The sequence below is a fragment of the Gymnodraco acuticeps genome, unplaced genomic scaffold, assembly GCF_902827175.1.
Source record: "Gymnodraco acuticeps unplaced genomic scaffold, fGymAcu1.1, whole genome shotgun sequence".
Classification (NCBI taxonomy): Eukaryota; Metazoa; Chordata; class Actinopteri; order Perciformes; family Bathydraconidae; genus Gymnodraco; species Gymnodraco acuticeps.
The window spans coordinates 64,378-83,171 of NW_022990474.1; the positions used below are offsets into that span (position 1 = coordinate 64,378).

At 43.9% G+C, this 18,794-nt stretch overlaps 1 protein-coding gene across 2 annotated transcripts; it reads right to left on the bottom strand.

Annotated features, from left to right (window-relative positions):
- Positions 1-583: 583 nt before the first annotated feature.
- dek (DEK proto-oncogene) lies at positions 584-12,402 on the bottom strand (the record flags this gene model as incomplete). 2 transcript variants are annotated; one of them, XM_034226214.1, is given in 10 exon segments in its annotated part: positions 584-665; positions 3,594-3,752; positions 4,771-5,130; positions 6,943-7,072; positions 7,160-7,254; positions 8,278-8,387; positions 8,884-8,982; positions 10,619-10,659; positions 10,690-10,787; positions 12,287-12,402. In XM_034226214.1, coding segments are annotated over 9 exon segments (1,144 nt in total), but the record flags the coding sequence as incomplete, so codon positions are not given.
- Positions 12,403-18,794: the final 6,392 nt, after the last annotated feature.

The window sequence follows — 18,794 nt, forward strand, 5'->3', positions numbered from 1 at the left end:
ACTTACAATAAGTACATTCGACCAGGAAGACACAACCTTGAAGAAAACAGAATCATAAAGTACATCAGGTTTCATAGAGCCAAACATTTCAAGTGCTACTCAACTGGCTTTAGGTAAGCCAGCCCTTTATTAGTATAAAAGTGCTTTATGAATTAATTGGTAAATTCCTCGGTAAAATAAGTATTTGGTCACCTACAAACAAACAACATTTCTGGCTCTCACAGACCTGTAACTTCTTCTTTAAGAGCCTCCTCTGTCCTCCACTCGTTAACTGTATTAATGGCACTTGTTTGAACTCGTTATCAGTATAAAAGACACCTGTCCACAACCTCAAACAGTCACACTCCAAACTCCACTATGGCCAAGACCAAAGAGCTGTCAAAGGACACCAGAAACAAAATTGTAGACCTGCACCAGGCTGGGAAGACTGAATCCGAGTCCATAAAGCCCCTCTGCTTTCCAAGACTACTTTGAGAAAAGGTTTGTTTTATAAACTTTTATGACCTTAATCATGAAGCTCTTCTGTTGTCAATCAGGTGAGTAATAATCTGAAGATAACGCGTGTGTGTGTGCATCCCCTCACCTATGTTTGTGTTGGTTTTGATGTTGCTGCTGCTGTCGGCCTTCTTGGTTTTGGCGGCAGGCTTGGCTGCCTTCTTCTTGGGCTGAAAACAAAAGACAAACATCGGCTCAACGACTCCTCGAGACGTACGAGTAGGGATGGGCATCGGTTGATTAACGGTACTACTACTACCCTCACCGATACCACTCATCAAACCGGTACTTTAATGGTATTCTTATCGGTTATTTTTTAAGGGAAAACCGGCAAAGAAAATGTAACTATAGCGGATAAGGCTTACCAACGTCATTGTCTATCCGCGCCTTTGACTATACAAAAACATCCCTTCGAGTCCGCTGTGAACGCACCTTTAGCGTTCTGCAGATAGAACTGATAGAAGAACCGATACCAGGGTCTTTGAAATGTTTGTCTGGGGCCCGTTTACTACCGGGGTTCGGGATCCAATCCAACTTTATTTATATAGCACATTTAAAAACAACAAGGTTGACCAAAGTGCTGTCCATCAATAAATATATAAATATCAGCATAAATAAATTTAGACAAAACCGATCGGACAAAAAAACTAATGTAAAAGCACGAGACAATGAAACCAGACAAATGAAGCTCAGCGCAAATTCAACCAGGAAGACCGTCTTTACTCATTCATTTCCTATGTCACTGCTCTCTCTCCTCTCAATAAGTGATCGGGGGGTCACTCCCCAGCTTAACCAATCACTTCGCTCTATTCCCACAAACCTATCATAGCGCTCCGCTAACCCTTTTAAATCTGCTCTCCCCTCTGACAGCTGTCATTTCAGGTGACTCGACGCAACCCCCCTCCTCCCCTTTTCACCTCTTGTCCCTCTGAACTCAGGGTCAAGCTAAGCCCCTCCCCTTCAGACCAACCCCAACTATCCATTCACCACCACCAGGGTCAAGCTAAGCCCCTCCCCTTCAGAGCGAACCCAACTATCCATTCACCACCACCAGGGTCAAGCTAAGCCCCTCCCCTTCAGACCGACTCCAACTATCCATTCCCCACCACCAGGGTCAAGCTAAGCCCCTCCCCTTCAGAGCGAACCCAACTATCCATTCCCCACCACCAGGGTCAAGCTAAGCCACTCCCCTTCAGACCGACTCCAACTATCCATTCACCACCACCAGGGTCAAGCTAAGCCCCCTCCCCTTCAGAGCGAACCCAACTATCCATTCCCACCACCAGGGTCAAGCTCCTCCCCTTCAGAGCGAACCCAACTATCCATTCCCCACCACCAGGGTCAAGCTAAGCCACTCCCCTTCAGACCGACTCCAACTATCCATTCACCACCACCGGGGTCAAGCTAAGCCCCTCCCCTTCAGACCGACTCCAACTATCCATTCACCACCACCAGGGTCAAGCTAAGCCCCTCCCCTTCAGAGCGAACCCAACTATCCATTCACCACCACCAGGGTCAAGCTAAGCCCCTCCCCTTCAGACCGACTCCAACTATCCATTCCCCACCACCAGGGTCAAGCTAAGCCCCTCCCCTTCAGAGCGAACCCAACTATCCATTCCCCACCACCAGGGTCAAGCTAAGCCACTCCCCTTCAGACCGACTCCAACTATCCATTCACCACCACCAGGGTCAAGCTAAGCCCCTCCCCTTCAGAGCGAACCCAACTATCCATTCCCCACCACCAGGGTCAAGCTCCTCCCCTTCAGAGCGAACCCAACTATCCATTCCCCACCACCAGGGTCAAGCTAAGCCACTCCCCTTCAGACCGACTCCAACTATCCATTCACCACCACCGGGGTCAAGCTAAGCCCCTCCCCTTCAGACCGACTCCAACTATCCATTCACCACCACCAGGGTCAAGCTAAGCCACTCCCCTTCAGAGCGACTCCAACTATCCATTCACCACCACCAGGGTCAAGCTAAGCCACTCCCCTTCAGAGCGAACCCAACTATCCATTCACCACCACCAGGGTCAAGCTAAGCCACTCCCCTTCAGACCGACTCCAACTATCCATTCACCACCACCGGGGTCAAGCTAAGCCCCTCCCCTTCAGACCGACTCCAACTATCCATTCACCACCACCAGGGTCAAGCTAAGCCACTCCCCTTCAGAGCGACTCCAACTATCCATTCACCACCACCAGGGTCAAGCTAAGCCCCTCCCCTTCAGACCGACTCCAACTATCCATTCACCACCACCAGGGTCAAGCTAAGCCACTCCCCTTCAGAGCGAACCCAACTATCCATTCCCCACCACCAGGGTCAAGCTAAGCCCCTCCCCTTCAGACCGACCCAACTATCCATTCCCCTCCACCAGGGTCAAGCTAAGCCCCTCCCCTTCAGAGCGAACCCAACTATCCATTCCCCTCCACCAGGGTCAAGCTAAGCCCCTCCCCTTCAGAGCGAACCCAACTATCCATTCCCCACCACCAGGGTCAAGCTCCTCCCCTTCAGAGCGAACCCAACTATCCATTCCCCACCACCAGGGTCAAGCTAAGCCACTCCCCTTCAGACCGACTCCAACTATCCATTCACCACCACCGGGGTCAAGCTAAGCCCCTCCCCTTCAGACCGACTCCAACTATCCATTCACCACCACCAGGGTCAAGCTAAGCCACTCCCCTTCAGAGCGACTCCAACTATCCATTCACCACCACCAGGGTCTAGACCCCGGGGGTTTCATCGGATCGGTTCTCTCCTCCCGAATGATACTCCCGCACAACGGGGCCTAATCGCCAAAACTCCATTCCATTCATTTGTTTATTCCTGGAAATAAATGTATTCTTTCATCAAAACCGTCTCTCCTGATTGAAATAGCCACAGACTGAAAACCTCTCATACATGATGTAAAAACATTTTAAAACACAACAAAATAGAAAACCCCAATTTAGAAAACACAGACTGATACGTGTTGTACGTGGTCTGCAAAAGATCCCTACGGAGAGATTCACTTCAAAGAATAGACTGGACGTCACACCCTGGAGAAGGACATAGTAAAAGCTATTTCAAAACGTCTTTGACTGCATGGTGAGTGTTACCTTCTCGTCAGCTTCACTGTCAGCATCGGACTCATCTGACGCTTCCTTCTTCGCTCTCTTTTTAGGAGGAGACGTCTTCTTCGCTGGTGTCCGCTGCCTTTTCACGGGAGCTGACTTTTTGGGGGTCGACTTCCCTCTGGCTGGCTTTGATTTGGGAGACTGAGAGAGAACACGCGTGTGGGGTTACAGACTGAATGAAAAGCAGCTCTTAGTGATCATTTCCCTTCTGACCTGAATTTAAATACAGGAGAGATTCTGGACAATATCAGTTTTTGTTATCATGTGATAGGAAGGCTATAAAAAGAATAGCATCACGGCATCTAGAGTTACGTTGTTTTGAAGAGGAGACTAGTTAGGACGACCATTGCACCGGCTATGATACTGAAATCTTTGTTAGTCTGAAGCAGCTTGTTAGCAGGCTGCCCCTCTCAAGATGTTCAACATTCAGCAGAAACATCCATGAAACCTTTGAGGCAAATACATAAAATAACCCCGTTTTTGGAAATGGGTCAAAACGTTAACAGGAAGGATGACATGACGTTTTTCACGCTTATCTCAGAATAAGTTGTTGCTTACAAATAACCGTTAACCAGGGTATATGCAGGAATACTGAAGTCACATGTAAGACCTTTTAAGACCTTTTTTAAGACCCTCCCCATACATTTTAAGACCTCATCGCCACTTGGAGTTCTAACCGGTTACCTTGGCGACATACTTTACCTCACATTGACTATATACAGTATTGATTGTGCTTCCTCCTTATCTTCCAACCATTTGGACGCAGACTTGCATTTCCCCATAACGATGTTGCTTAGCAACCGGCGTAAACGGACCTTCGCTCGCTATCAAGCAGTGAGCGTGCGATGTCCTGTTCAGATGACGTCAAATCCAACGGGATGCCATCAATAAACTACACAGAATCACACTACACACCTACGCCATGATTACATTCAGGCAGACTGTAGAATACAACCTCTTTGGACCATTTATATACTTATTGAAAACAAGCTACAAAATGTAACACCTTGGAAAATGCCGTTTCATACTTTTTAATAGCCTTCATTTTCGCTAAATTGATTTATCAACTTTTAATACTTTGTAAGACCCTGCGGACCCCCTGGAAACGTAATCACATCTATGTTTCTGTTGTGTAATAATGTGAGATCCATGTCCTCACCTCCTCCTCCTCAGACTCCTCTGACTTGTCGGACTGGTCCTCCCTCTCCTCTGAAGGTTTCTCCTCGGTCTCCGACTCCTTCGCCGCCTTCTCCTCTTCCTCGTCGTCGGCCGAAGTCGTCGCCGCCTTCTCCTCTTCCTCGTCGTCGGCCGAAGTCGTCGCCGCCTTCTCCTCTTCCTCCTCGTCGTCCTCGTCGCTGCTGGAGTCCATGACGATGGCTTTAGACTTGCTTCCCGCTTTGGTCTTCTTGGGACTGGACGAGGAGCTCCGGATTTTGGGTTTGCTCTTCTTGGCGCTGGCCTTCGAGTCGTCGCCTGACAGTCTCTTCTTCGACTTCCTCTTCTTCTTTACCGGCAGACGCTGAGGAACAAAAGACAAAAAGGCTTTAAAGGAAACTTCGAGGTGGAACGTTTATAATTAGAGCAGTTGGTGGAGGGCAGGCCTACACAGCAGGGTGACCTGAAAACCACTGACGACTAAAGAACTGTTTTTTCCACCAGGCTGTCAGAAGGCTGAACTCTCCCCCCTCCCCCTCCCCCTCCCCCTCCTCTCTCCCCCTGCCCCCACTGGACTATGAGTGCGTCTCACATCTCTTATTTTTCATTTCCTCGCTCCTCGGTATCACCGCAAGTTGATTTGTCTGCGCCATCTTGAGTAGCGTCCCAGTGGCCTTATTTGTGCCGGAGGACCGAGGATCGATAACCGAGGAACCACCAGACCATCCTCCGGTGAAATCCTCAGACACTAGCCCCGCCCCCCTTACTGTGTATCGCTCACTGATTGGACGATGCAGCGCATGCACTGATCTGGCTGCTGTCAGACGATCAGCTGTGCGGCGTCATCACAAACGGACGTCGCTTCACGTGACGCTACGGAGGAAAGGACGTCCCATTGCTCTTAAAACTCATTTCCCTGCTTCTCGTGGTTTCCTTGCGTCTCTCCATGCTTCCCTGGAGGGAGGGACTAGTCGCAGGGAAACGACGCAAGTGAGGGAAGCAAGGAATCCATTTAACCAAAGTGAAACGCAGCTTCTAACTCCCCACACACACACTCAATTCCAGCACCAGACACTTTTTACACTGCCATGGACAATCTTGCACTAACGCACATTCCCAAAGATATTGAAGATATTTAATGTGTGCATATGTATAAATTAGGGCTGTCAGTCGATTAAAATAGTTAATCGCAAATTAATCGCACATTTTTGATCTGTTCTAAATGTACCTTAGAGGAATATTGTTCAAGTTTTTAATACTCTTATCAACATATGAGTGGACAAATATGCTTTATGCAAATGTTTGTTTCATTTGAACAATGACAAATATTCTCATGAATATTAAACACAACAACCTCTGAACATTACAAATATTCGCCTCAATTCAATCTGGAACCTCTCATACAATAATACAATACAAATGGTGTGTGTGTGTGTGTGTGTGTGTGTGTGTGTGTGTGTGTGTGTGTGTGTGTGTGTGTGTGACTGGATCGTTGGAGCTATGTGCAACTCAAGGCATATGCTCGAACGGGAGCTGCCTGGACGCTGCAATCATGTTACGCGCACTATCCGTGCTGAGTGTGCTGACTTTTCGTACAATGTCCCACTGTCTGGCTACCTGCATAAAGTCAAGTGCTCGGCGCAGTTGTGACGAAATGTCGCTCCTCTGTTTTCATTTAAACAGCTCCATATCTGTTAGCGCAGCTAGCTAGCACCAGATGCTAACAACAACAATGCACGTAAGGTCTCTCTCTCGCTCGCTCGTGCCACACATACACACACCCTCCCGGTCCTCCCAACAGCCAGTCGGTGCCTGCCGGTGAGCGTGGAAGTGTGGTCTGCCACAAGCGGGCAGCAGGAGCGGGGCTGTCAGCATCAGCTTGTAGATGGTATTTTAAACTCGATGCGCTCTGAAACTACGGGGCGGCCGAGGACAAAAAATACACATGCGTTAATCGCGTTAAAATAATTAGTGCCGTTAATTTTTTTGTTGCGTTAATGCGTTATTAACGCGTTAACTTGACAGCCCTAGTATAAATGTGTTGATTGTGTATATATAGAATATACATATTTGTATTTTTGGGATACGGTCTTTCGAACCCTCTACACACACAAACTGAAAGATTGAAAATAAAGTGTACAAGGAATATGAACCGAAGCCTCTGAGCTCGTCTCACCTTCCCACTGTTTTTGGGTTCGGTGAGGAACGTCAGGATCCTGTCGACGAGATCCGAGTGGGTTCCTTTCTTCTCCAGATCCAGAACCCCGCAGACAACCTTCAGCTTGGTGTTGGTGAAGTTGGAATTCCTTCATTCAAAAACAAAGTGCAGTGTTATTATAGCAAACCCTGATTCCACACCTCGACTGAGCCGAGTCTCCGCCACAGACACTTACTTCAGAAGTTTTTCTCGTTTCTTTGTGAACTCTTCGCTGTCCGCGGCAAAGGGAAAGCCGTTAAACAGACGCAGGTTCTTCTTTAAAATCGCCGTCTGATGAACAAACAAAACATGTAGTTAAACATATTTTAATCTGCTTTATTTCACATTGGATGGTAACTCATAACAGTGTTAATTTTGGCAGCTATTTTTGATTTAGTCTTTAGTCGAAAATGGTTGTTAGTTTTAGTCACATTTTTGTCCTTCATAGTTTTAGTCGATGAAAAATCATTACATTTTAGTCCAGTTTTCTTTAAAATGTTTTCTCTCTTTAAACTAATTCAGTTCGGCAAATACAGGAATCTGAGATTGGAATCAAGGTGACAGCATCAAGTGTTGAAATTCGTAAAGCAACATTTCACTCTTAACACTTTTAACGGTACTACTACTCTTAAAAATCTGTCTGTTAGGCCCCGCCCCCGCACACAGAGAGAGAGAGGCCCCGCCCCCCGCACACAGATGAGACACAGACAGGGAGATCGCTCTTCTGGAGTGAAGAGAGCGGAAATAATGATATTGCCAGTTAGAAACGTAAGATGCATTTTGACAGACAAGACGGACACTTGGGGGAAAATACCCTGCATTTTGAATGTCCGATAGTCCTCCATTAACACCTTAGTCTCGTCTCGTCTCCTCAACGAAAACTAAATATACATTTCGTCAGTTTTTATCATCGAGAATCTATTTTTAGCTGGTCATCGTCTCGTCTTAGTCGTGTAAAAAAGGTCGTTGACGAACACTTTTCGTCATAGTTTTCGTTGACGAAATTAACACTGACTCATAACCCCTGAAATAAAATATTAAAATCAAGATTAATAATCAGTCAATCTGAACTAAATATGGAACAAAAGCAAACTCTGTAATATATGTGACATTCAAATTAAAAGTCTACTTTCTTTAGTTCATTTTATTATTCTTTAATTATTGTGTTAAAAGCTGGTATTTGTTCAGTGTCAGAAAAAGATCAGGCTACACTGATACCGTTAGCATCATACTATTAGTAGTTGACGGTAAAGTGAGAAATAGTGCCTCCTCCCAGACTGAACCCGTCTCTGAGTCGGTTCAAATGGTCTGTACCTTCCCCGGCCTGTCGAACAGGATGGCGTGCAGAGGCTTCAGGTCAGCCGTCTTCATCTTGGTGATCTTTAGACACGTGCGTGGAATGTCTCCTAACTTATCTCCGCTTCCTGAAGATATGGGAAACAAACAAGCGGACAGTTGTCATACACAGACTTGGAGTGCAATTTAACTTCCAGAGAATTCACACACTACTGATTAACTGAGTTTGTTTTAAATAACTGTACTTTAATTGGAAATGAATCATGTGTGGTCTCCTTCTTTTGTCCGTCCTTGAGCCAGGGCGTGACATGGGGGCTCGTCCAAGTCACATTTTGTTAGTATGGATTTTCTGTTGGAGTATCAGCTCCAGTAAAAACCTGTTTCAGCTATCGCTAACTAGCTCTCCAGCTGATTTGTGTTGTTTAAATTGTGGCATTATTATAAAAACGTCCAGGCCAGTTTGCAACGCCAGACACACGTGCTTTAAAACCAATTAGCAGGATCAAAACTCTAAATGTGCTTTTCCTTTCATACTTAATACACCAATGGTACCCTTGGTTCAGAGTGCTGGCATCGCTCGGTGCTGAAGCATCTGTCTCTGCTCGGTCACACTTTATTATTTACCATCTCCTATCTTGAGCTTCTCCTTCTGCTTCGGGGCCTGGAAGTCGAGCCTCTCCACCGTCTTCTTTGCCCGCTTGCCTTCAATGATTTCACCTGCAGCTGCAAGCACAGAGTGACAAATAAATCAGCATGACTCTACTTGAAATGACTGCCCATTATAATATTCCACGGACACGTGTATTTCCATGCAACTCTCTGATTGGTCAGGTGACTTGCCTCTGTTGCATTCACTGAACACGGGAAATTGCAGTCCTGCCGTCCTCTCTTGTGTCATGATGAGCTTCACGTAAAGCACGGTTAATGTATTATATTATTGAGGTGTCTCAAATATACGTCAATCAAGTGGCACGAGCTAACGGGGTGGTGGACGATAGGTTTACATCGAAACACGTATTTTTCAAACATTATTATTTTTAATTTAATTTATTTTGTTACTTTTGTTTTTAACGGTCCGCGATCTACCCGCACCACACTCGCGATCGACCGGTTGGCGACCACTGCTATAAAGGAACTACAGGCGAGTCCAGCAGCACGACTTCAACGTCACGCCAACTTCAGATCCATATTCAAACACACAGACTCTAAATGGAACGAGTTGAAGCGTTTGTTTGAACAGTCTGCAGGAGGCAGGGACTTGCTTTCAAGCAGAACAGGGCAAACACACTTACGTGTTCGGCGTAATGACGTACAACGGCCTCCACGACTTCTGTAGTCCTATTCAGCCACTTGGTAACAACCATCGTTTCTCAGACACGTCCACTCTTCAGAAATCACCAGTGCAGAGTCTTGTATTTATTAAGAAGACAAGAAAGAGGACGATATACTTTATTTACCCACAAGGGTTATTAGACTTTTTATTTTTTATTATTAATATTTTATTTTTCATTATTTTTGTATTATTACTTTTTTTAATTGTTATTTTCACAAATATTATTTTATTATTAGTATTTTTTATTTTATTACTATTATTTATTTATTTGTAATTATTATTCTTTTTTAAATCGTTATTATTATTATGGTTAAAGGGATCACATGTCAATAAAAACGATGCACTGTTTACTTGTTGATAGCCATTAATGCGTAATTGATGACTTGCATGATTAATGAAAAGGTAATTGATTACCTCGCTTTCAAGCTGTGCAGATTGGAGGTATTTTCACATTGATCCGTCCTAACACCTCGTACTGGTTGCACAGATCAGGGTTTATATTTCTTTGTTCTGTTTCTCATTTGATGTAAAGCGTCTTTGAGCACCAGGAAAAGCAATGAAATGTGTTATTATTATTACATGTGTGTGGTTTGTTATTATAGCACGTTCCAAAGGCGGGTTCGTTTAGCATGAAACACTTGAAATAACTGAAGGGCAAGTTAAACCACAAAGAGGAAAGAAAGGGAGATCATAGAAAACTATTTCTGCTCAAAAGTGAGCAATGATTGAGTCCGAGCTAAACATTTCAGATGCGTGTATCTCACACTGCTGATGGATTTAATGTCGTAGAACAAAACGCGATCCGTCTCTTCAATGTGTCTCAACCACAGACCTTATTTCCAAACTCCTATGGAGAGATCTCATTGGCTCTGAGACGAGGGACCAGGAAGCGGTGAAATGCTGACTCACTTCCTGGTTTTAGGACGCGTCACTGTGGCTCTCTATTGTGTTGCTCTGTGACCTCAGATGTTCCTCGTCATAACTTCCCTGCAGCCTTGAACCTCGAGGTGCGATTTGATTCTTTACCGGGTATTTTGGAGCTGCTTTTGTTTGGACTCGACTTGTCCAAACTCGACTGTGCCGCCTCCTGCTGGTCCTCCTGTGCCGCCTCCTGCTGGTCCTCCACCTCCTCCTCCGACAGCGATTCGTCCGCAGCCACACTCATATCTGCACGCCTGGCTCCGTCAGATGGTTCCTGACCGAGGAAAGAAACACGCGTTTATCTCCCGCTGCTGCTCTGGATGCTCTACGGACTCAGCTCCAGCTTTAAAAAGGCCTGTACCCAGATAGGAATTAACAGCTGAAATGAAATAAACGAGCGTCAAAGAGTGTCACAGCGCTGACTGATTATTCTGCTGTTTCAGGGTATTTGTGTTCATGTATCCTAATGCTTAGTGTACTGTGGTTCATTCTAGTTACTCTACTCAGGGATACATATTTTGATATAACATCAGTTGTGGGCCCTTCTCAAAGTGAACACATCTAAATAAAATATATAAGCAGATACTTCTACTTCCAGGTCAGCACCTATTCACAACCCGTAGCGTTTTATATATGTCTTTACTTTTGCTCATGTAGATTTATTAACAAGTCATTGATCTTCTGCTTGGGTAAAAGTATGCTAACCTGTACTAGAGTACTCTAGTCTAGATCTACTCTTTACTCTCTGCTGTACACTCTTTAGTTTCCGTCGTGGCTTCATCTCCACTCATAGATATTGTATTCTCCGTTTCAAATAAAGGGCAGTGTAATCAAACCTGGAGCAGACTGAGGAGGACCTTGCTTGTTAATCTATGTAATAATGATTTAATAGCACACATGCTTGTAAATACTATTTACATATACGCCCACTTTAAGCACTGCGTATGCCGAACAGTTATTAGACTTCTTATTATTCATAAAGCATAATAAAAAAGCATTGTTAACTCGTGTTTAGCAGGTGGGGGATATTCATTTCCCACGGTGTTTGGCAGACACTGTTAGCGCCACCAGGAGTTTAGGGTGACCGTTAATCCACTCGACAGAATACTCTCTCGAGTCGCATCCTAGCTTGTGAGAGATGAGTCGTGCTGAAGCTGTCTGGGTTTCTCAGTGAACGATCGGTTAGTATTTGCATGTCCCTCTTGTCCCCTGACGGTGGTGTTGTTTTGTGTCTCATTTCCTTCACAATAACGAGGCTAAGGATTGGCGCGCTGTGACTCCACATGTCGGACTGGATGCTACATATTACACCCAGACCCTTTTCTCATTATTTGTGTTGCTTAAATAGATCCCTTCTCTGTTGTTTATGCTTGTTTTGTAAGATGTAAACTGTTTATTGTTGATGTATTTGCACTATTCAATGTTATTGACCAACAATAAGTGCCTTAAATGTGGAAAATTGTAAATGATTAATACAAAATAAAACTTGTTAGCTAATGTGTGTTAAGTTAGCGCTCTATCATGCACGGGAAGAATACACACACACACACACACACATACAGGGGCGTCTGTTGTCCGTTGTTAACCGTTTAGCGGCAAAACACAAAACAACGTTTCCAACAGCTAGCCACATCCTGCTAATGTTAGCTGCCCTCACGTTAATCTCCACATTAAGGAGCAGAGGAAGCGATGCAACACACCCCGCATGACCGTCAGCCAGTATCCGAAATGTGAGTCGGTCGGTAAATCTGAGAGAATCTTTAAAAAGTTTACCTTGATATTGCGCCCGCGTCTCACTCTCTTCTGTCTCTGTATTTCAATTTCATGAAGGCGGTTTCTCCAGAGGGGGCGGCGCTAGCGCGGCGGCCGCTCCACTGATTGGTCTAAATGTCCACTGCGTCATAGTTCTTCGTTTTATTAAGGGTGGATCCAACACGTTAACGTTGCATTACCGCCCCCTGCTGATGCTACTGTGGACACAGCAGTCTTATTTAACTTCCCTCTCAAATATAGAAGAATCAGTGGTAAAAAAAACATATTATTATATTATATATTTCCTGAAAATATATTATATAGAAAACTAGTGGCTCCTGAATGTGGTGAAGTGTACACGATAAATTAGTGGATATAAATGACCTGGTAGAGGTAATATTTCTCAAGATTAAAATATTTAAAGGCAAGTTTATTTATTATATAGCACCTTTCAACACAAGGCAATTCAAGGTGCTTTACAAAAAAGACATTAAGAGCATTAAGAAACATATTATAAAACGAAATCTAAAAACACTAATTTAAAACAAAGGAACATGAATAAAAGTTACAGAGCAGTGTGAGATACACACATCTGAAATGTTTAGCTCTGACTCTCAATCATTGCTCACTTTATAGCAGAAATAGTTTTCTTTGACCTCACTTTCTTTCTACTTTCTTTGTTAACTTGTCCTTCAGTTATTTCAAGTGTTTCCTGCTAAACTAACCCGCCTTAGGAAAATTATAATCTGACCCCATGGTTCCTTTTAGTTATTTTTAAATGCACATAGTTGACCTTGTCTTTCTAGGACTTTTTTGGTATCCTCCGTGAACCAGGGTCTTGAAACCAAAACGGATTCCTGTAGCCCATGGTACCTTTTTAGTTTTCGCCCAAACTATTCCTCTTTTTGTACACATTAGTTAAGTTGTCTATTTAAAGGCTGTAATGTCCTATGCACAGCTACAGTGTAGAAATGGCAATAACAATCTAAAGTCCCTAGCTCCGCCAACAATGCAACATATCCTCCTGGGACCCAGCCCATTGTCCTGTAGCGGACATTTTGTTAACATGCATCTCCTTTTACTCTTTTGAGCTACTCTATCAGTCCCTGGTGTACAGAGGACATCTATCAGTCCCTGCTGTACAGAGGACATCTATCAGTCCCTGGTGTACTGAGGACATCTATCAGTCCCTGGTGTACTGAGGACATCTATCAGTCTCTGATGTACAGAGGACATCTATCAGTCCCTGGTGTACAGAGGACATCTATCAGTCTCTGGTGTACTGAGGACATCTATCAGTCCCTGGTGTACTGAGGACATCTATCAGTCTCTGATGTACAGAGGACATCTATCAGTCTCTGGTGTACAGAGGACATCTATCAATCTCTGATGTACAGAGGACATATATCAGTCCCTGGTGTACTGAGGACATCTATCAGTCCCTGGTGTACTGAGGACATCTATCAGTCTCTGATGTACAGAGGACATCTATCAGTCTCTGGTGTACTGAGGACATCTATCAGTCTCTGGTGTACTGAGGACATCTATCAGTCTCTGATGTACAGAGGACATCTATCAGTCCCTGGTGTACTGAGGACATCTATCAGTCTCTGATGTACAGAGGACATCTATCAGTCTCTGGTGTACTGAGGACATCTATCAGTCCCTGGTGTACTGAGGACATCTATCAGTCTCTGGTGTACTGAGGACATCTATCAGTCTCTGATGTACTGAGGACATCTATCAGTCCCTGGTGTACTGAGGACATCTATCAGTCCCTGCTGTACAGAGGACATCTATCAGTCTCTGGTGTACTGAGGACATCTATCAGTCTCTGATGTACAGAGGACATCTATCAGTCTCTGGTGTACAGAGGACATCTATCAGTCTCTGATGTACAGAGGACATCTATCAGTCCCTGGTGTACAGAGGACATCTATCAGTCCCTGGTGTACTGAGGACATCTATCAGTCTCTGATGTACAGAGGACATCTATCAGTCCCTGGTGTACTGAGGACATCTATCAGTCTCTGATGTACAGAGGACATCTATCAGTCTCTGGTGTACAGAGGACATCGATCAGTCCCTGATGTACAGAGGACATATATCAGTCCCTGGTGTACTGAGGACATCTATCAGTCCCTGGTGTACTGAGGACATCTATCAGTCTCTGGTGTACTGAGGACATCTATCAGTCTCTGATGTACAGAGGACATCTATCAGTCCCTGGTGTACTGAGGACATCTATCAGTCTCTGATGTACTGAGGACATCTATCAGTCCCTGGTGTACTGAGGACATCTATCAGTCCCTGCTGTACAGAGGACATCTATCAGTCTCTGGTGTACTGAGGACATCTATCAGTCTCTGATGTACAGAGGACATCTATCAGTCTCTGGTGTACTGAGGACATCTATCAGTCTCTGATGTACAGAGGACATCTATCAGTCCCTGGTGTACAGAGGACATCTATCAGTCCCTGGTGTACTGAGGACATCTATCAGTCTCTGATGTACTGAGGACATCTATCAGTCCCTGGTGTACTGAGGACATCTATCAGTCCCTGCTGTACAGAGGACATCTATCAGTCTCTGGTGTACTGAGGACATCTATCAGTCTCTGATGTACAGAGGACATCTATCAGTCTCTGGTGTACAGAGGACATCTATCAGTCTCTGATGTACAGAGGACATCTATCAGTCTCTGGTGTACAGAGGACATCTATCAGTCCCTGGTGTACTGAGGACATCTATCAGTCTCTGATGTACAGAGGACATCTATCAGTCTCTGATGTACAGAGGACATCTATCAGTCCCTGGTGTACAGAGGACATCTATCAGTCCCTGGTGTCTCTCTCAGATGTTGAGCTCTCAGATGATGAGCTCTCAGCTCTCAGATGATGAGAGAGGTGAGGATTTCACACCTGGGATAGAAGAGGGTCAAGAGGAAGGGGGGGAAAGATGCAGGAGGCTCCATGAGCGCACAGATACAGACAGAGAGACAGATGGGGACAAGCGGGGAAGACAGGTCCCTCTGTGGGCCAAGAGTAGCACGTATGTCTTATTGTTGTTATTATTTTAAGTGGAGCCATGAAAAATGAGAGTTGCCTCAGGAATGCAAGCTTTGTTTCTATGAGCAGGTCAGATGGAGACAACATCCATAAAACTAGTCAAGATGACCCTACAGCCCGTGCTGACTGGAGTCAATGAGGTACTTTCCCAGTACATCGACTACAAAGTGTTTGAAGATCTGGAAAGATTCACCAAAAACCAAACTAGTTTTGTATTGACCAAATAAACAGCAATGTTCAGATCAATTACCTATTTATGTTTTAAATAAAGGTGAATGTATATTGTATTAATATCACTCTATAACCACAATACGTTACATAGTCTGTTCGTTTTGGCTGTCTTTTCAAACTAAGATGGTCCTGACGTCCTCTACAGTGGACATACTGTAAATTGCAAGATGTTTTTTTTAACCCTAAATAGGTAGGAAATCACAAAAAAAAGGAAATTGGAAGACACTTGTTTGCCTCGGGTCCCAGGAGGATATACACAAACAATAAAACAAATTAAATCAGTGGAAACATTTACATCCGTAAATCATTTTCAACAATCAGTTGAAAATGCTCGCCTTCATCAACTGTCTACACATTCTGTTGGTTATAACAAAAGTATTTCCCCTGTTTCTCGTTCAGGTCTGAGAGGGTTAACTGTTGAGCCCGGTCCATCTCAACAAGAGTCCGCAGGCAGCCCATCATCCGTTCTCCCTGTAATCAGAGCACCGGGTTCCCTTGGAAAAACTCTCAAAGTCTTTCACGACAAAGTCAGAAAAAGGCCACAAAGAAGATGATGAAATGTTTTTCCACTCTTGGACTTCTTTGCGTTTATCACACCGGGTTGATTCATGTCCAATCAAATGTTTCCTTTGATTTCGAACATTTCTAAATACTTGGTGTCAGTGAAACTGTGGTAATAAGGTTTATGTGCATGTAGTCTTTATGAGATGTGATCAGATATTGTTGAGACCTTTGAGATGTGTTGTGATGACTTTAAAATGAAATGCATGTATAGCTTCAGAGGGTGGACTCAGGTTACTGACGGGGTCTGTGTGCAGAGGAAGAACTGACCCTGGGTCAGCAGAGGCTCTGCAGTGGACGTGCTTCAGAAGTCCTGTTGATGTGGAGACGCCTCGTACAGGAAAGAGTTTCATGGTTTCTCTGTTCTCCTTCATAAGGCAGCTCCCTGCAGGTGCTCTCTCTTTAGGAGGACGCCATGTTCACAAGATCTGTATATAAATAAATGAAAGCCCTGTACACTCATACAGGATGGAAGAAGACATTGTAAAGGCAGGCAGTGGCTCAGTCTGAAGGAACTGCGTCTGTGAACCGAAGGGTCGCCGGTTCACGTCCCGACCAGCTCACCTCCTGGTCACTGCAGAGGTGCCATTGAGCAAGGCACCGAAGCCACCAGCGCTCCCTGCTAGCTGTACGATACATGCCCACTGCTCCTAGTTCTAGGGTGGGTTAAATGCAGATGTCAAATGTTGTTGTGGGTGCTGTGACAAAATAAAGATTTGTATTATTATTAAAAATCTGTAAGAGAATAACAGAGATTGTGCCTCACTCATTAAAATAAAGTATACATGTTATCATATAGCATAAAAGAATATCAGTCAAATATAAAAAGAATACTTACTGAGAAATATTCACTGACCTAAGTTTAATAATGTAATAAAAAACATTTCAAGAAAAATACATTTACAGGAAACAAAAACCTTGGAAACAAAATTCAGTAAAATAATACTTTAAAAAGCAAGAAACCTAAATATTAAGAATAAATATAATAAAATATGATTAAAAAATGTGTAATTAGTAGAGACACTACATACTGATATACACCTGAACATCAGCAGGAGAGGACTCTTTAAAGTAGAGACACTACATACTGATATACACCTGAACATCAGCAGGAGAGGACTCTTTAAAGTAGAGACACTACATACTGATATACACCTGAACATCAGCAGGAGAGGACTCTTTAAAGTAGAGACACTACATACTGATATACACCTGAACATCAGCAGGAGAGGACTCTTTAAAGTAGAGACACTACATACTGATATACACCTGAACATCAGCAGGAGAGGACTCTTTAAAGTAGAGACACTACATACTGATATACACCTGAACATCAGCAGGAGAGGACTCTTTAAAGTAGAGACACTACATACTGATATACACCTGAACATCAGTAGGAGAGGACTCTTTAAAGTAGAGACACTACATACTGATATACACCTGAACATTAGCAGGAGAGGACTCTTTAAAGTAGAGACACTACATACTGATATACACCTGAACATCAGCAGGAGAGGACTCTTTAAAGTAGAGACACTGCATACTGATATACACCTGAACATTAGCAGGAGAGGACTCTTTAAAGTAGAGGACACTACATACTGATATACACCTGAACATCAGCAGGAGAGGACTCTTTAAAGTAGAGACACTACATACTGATATACACCTGAACATCAGCAGGAGAGGACTCTTTAAAGTAGAGACACTACATACTGATATACACCTGAACATCAGCAGGAGAGGACTCTTTAAAGTAGAGACACTACATACTGATATACAACCTGAACATCAGTAGGAGAGGACTCTTTAAGTAGAGACACTACATACTGATATACACCTGAACATCTGCAGGAGAGGACTCTTTAAAGTAGAGACACTACATACTGATATACACCTGAACATCAGCAGGAGAGGACTCTTTAAAGTAGAGACACTACATACTGATATACACCTGAACATCTGCAGGAGAGGACTCTTTAAAGTAGAGACACTACATACTGATATACACCTGAACATCAGCAGGAGAGGACTCTTTAAAGTAGAGACATTAGATACTGATATACACCTGAACATCAGCAGGAGAGGACTCTTTAAAGTAGAGACACTACATACTGATATACACCTGAACATCAGCAGGAGAGGACTCTTTAAAGTAGAGACACTACATACTGATATACACCTGAACATCAGCAGGAGAGGACTCTTTAAAGTAGAGACACTACATACTGATATACACCTGAACATCAGCAGGAGAGGACTCTTTAAAGTAGAGACATTACATACTGATATACACCTGAACATCAGCAGGAGAGGACTCTTTAAAGTAGAGTCACTACATACTGATATACACCTGAACATCAGCAGGAGAGGACTCTTTAAAGTAGAGACACTACATACTGATATACACCTCAAACATCAGCAGGAGAGGACTCTTTAAAGTAGAGACACTACATACTGATATACACCTGAACATCAGCAGGAGAGGACTCTTTAAAGTAGAGACATTACATACTGATATACACCTGAACATCAGCAGGAGAGGACTCTTTAAAGTAGAGACACTACATACTGATATACACCTGAACATCAGCAGGAGAGGACTCTTTAAAGTAGAGACACTACATACTGATATACACCTGAACATCAGCAGGAGAGGACTCTTTAA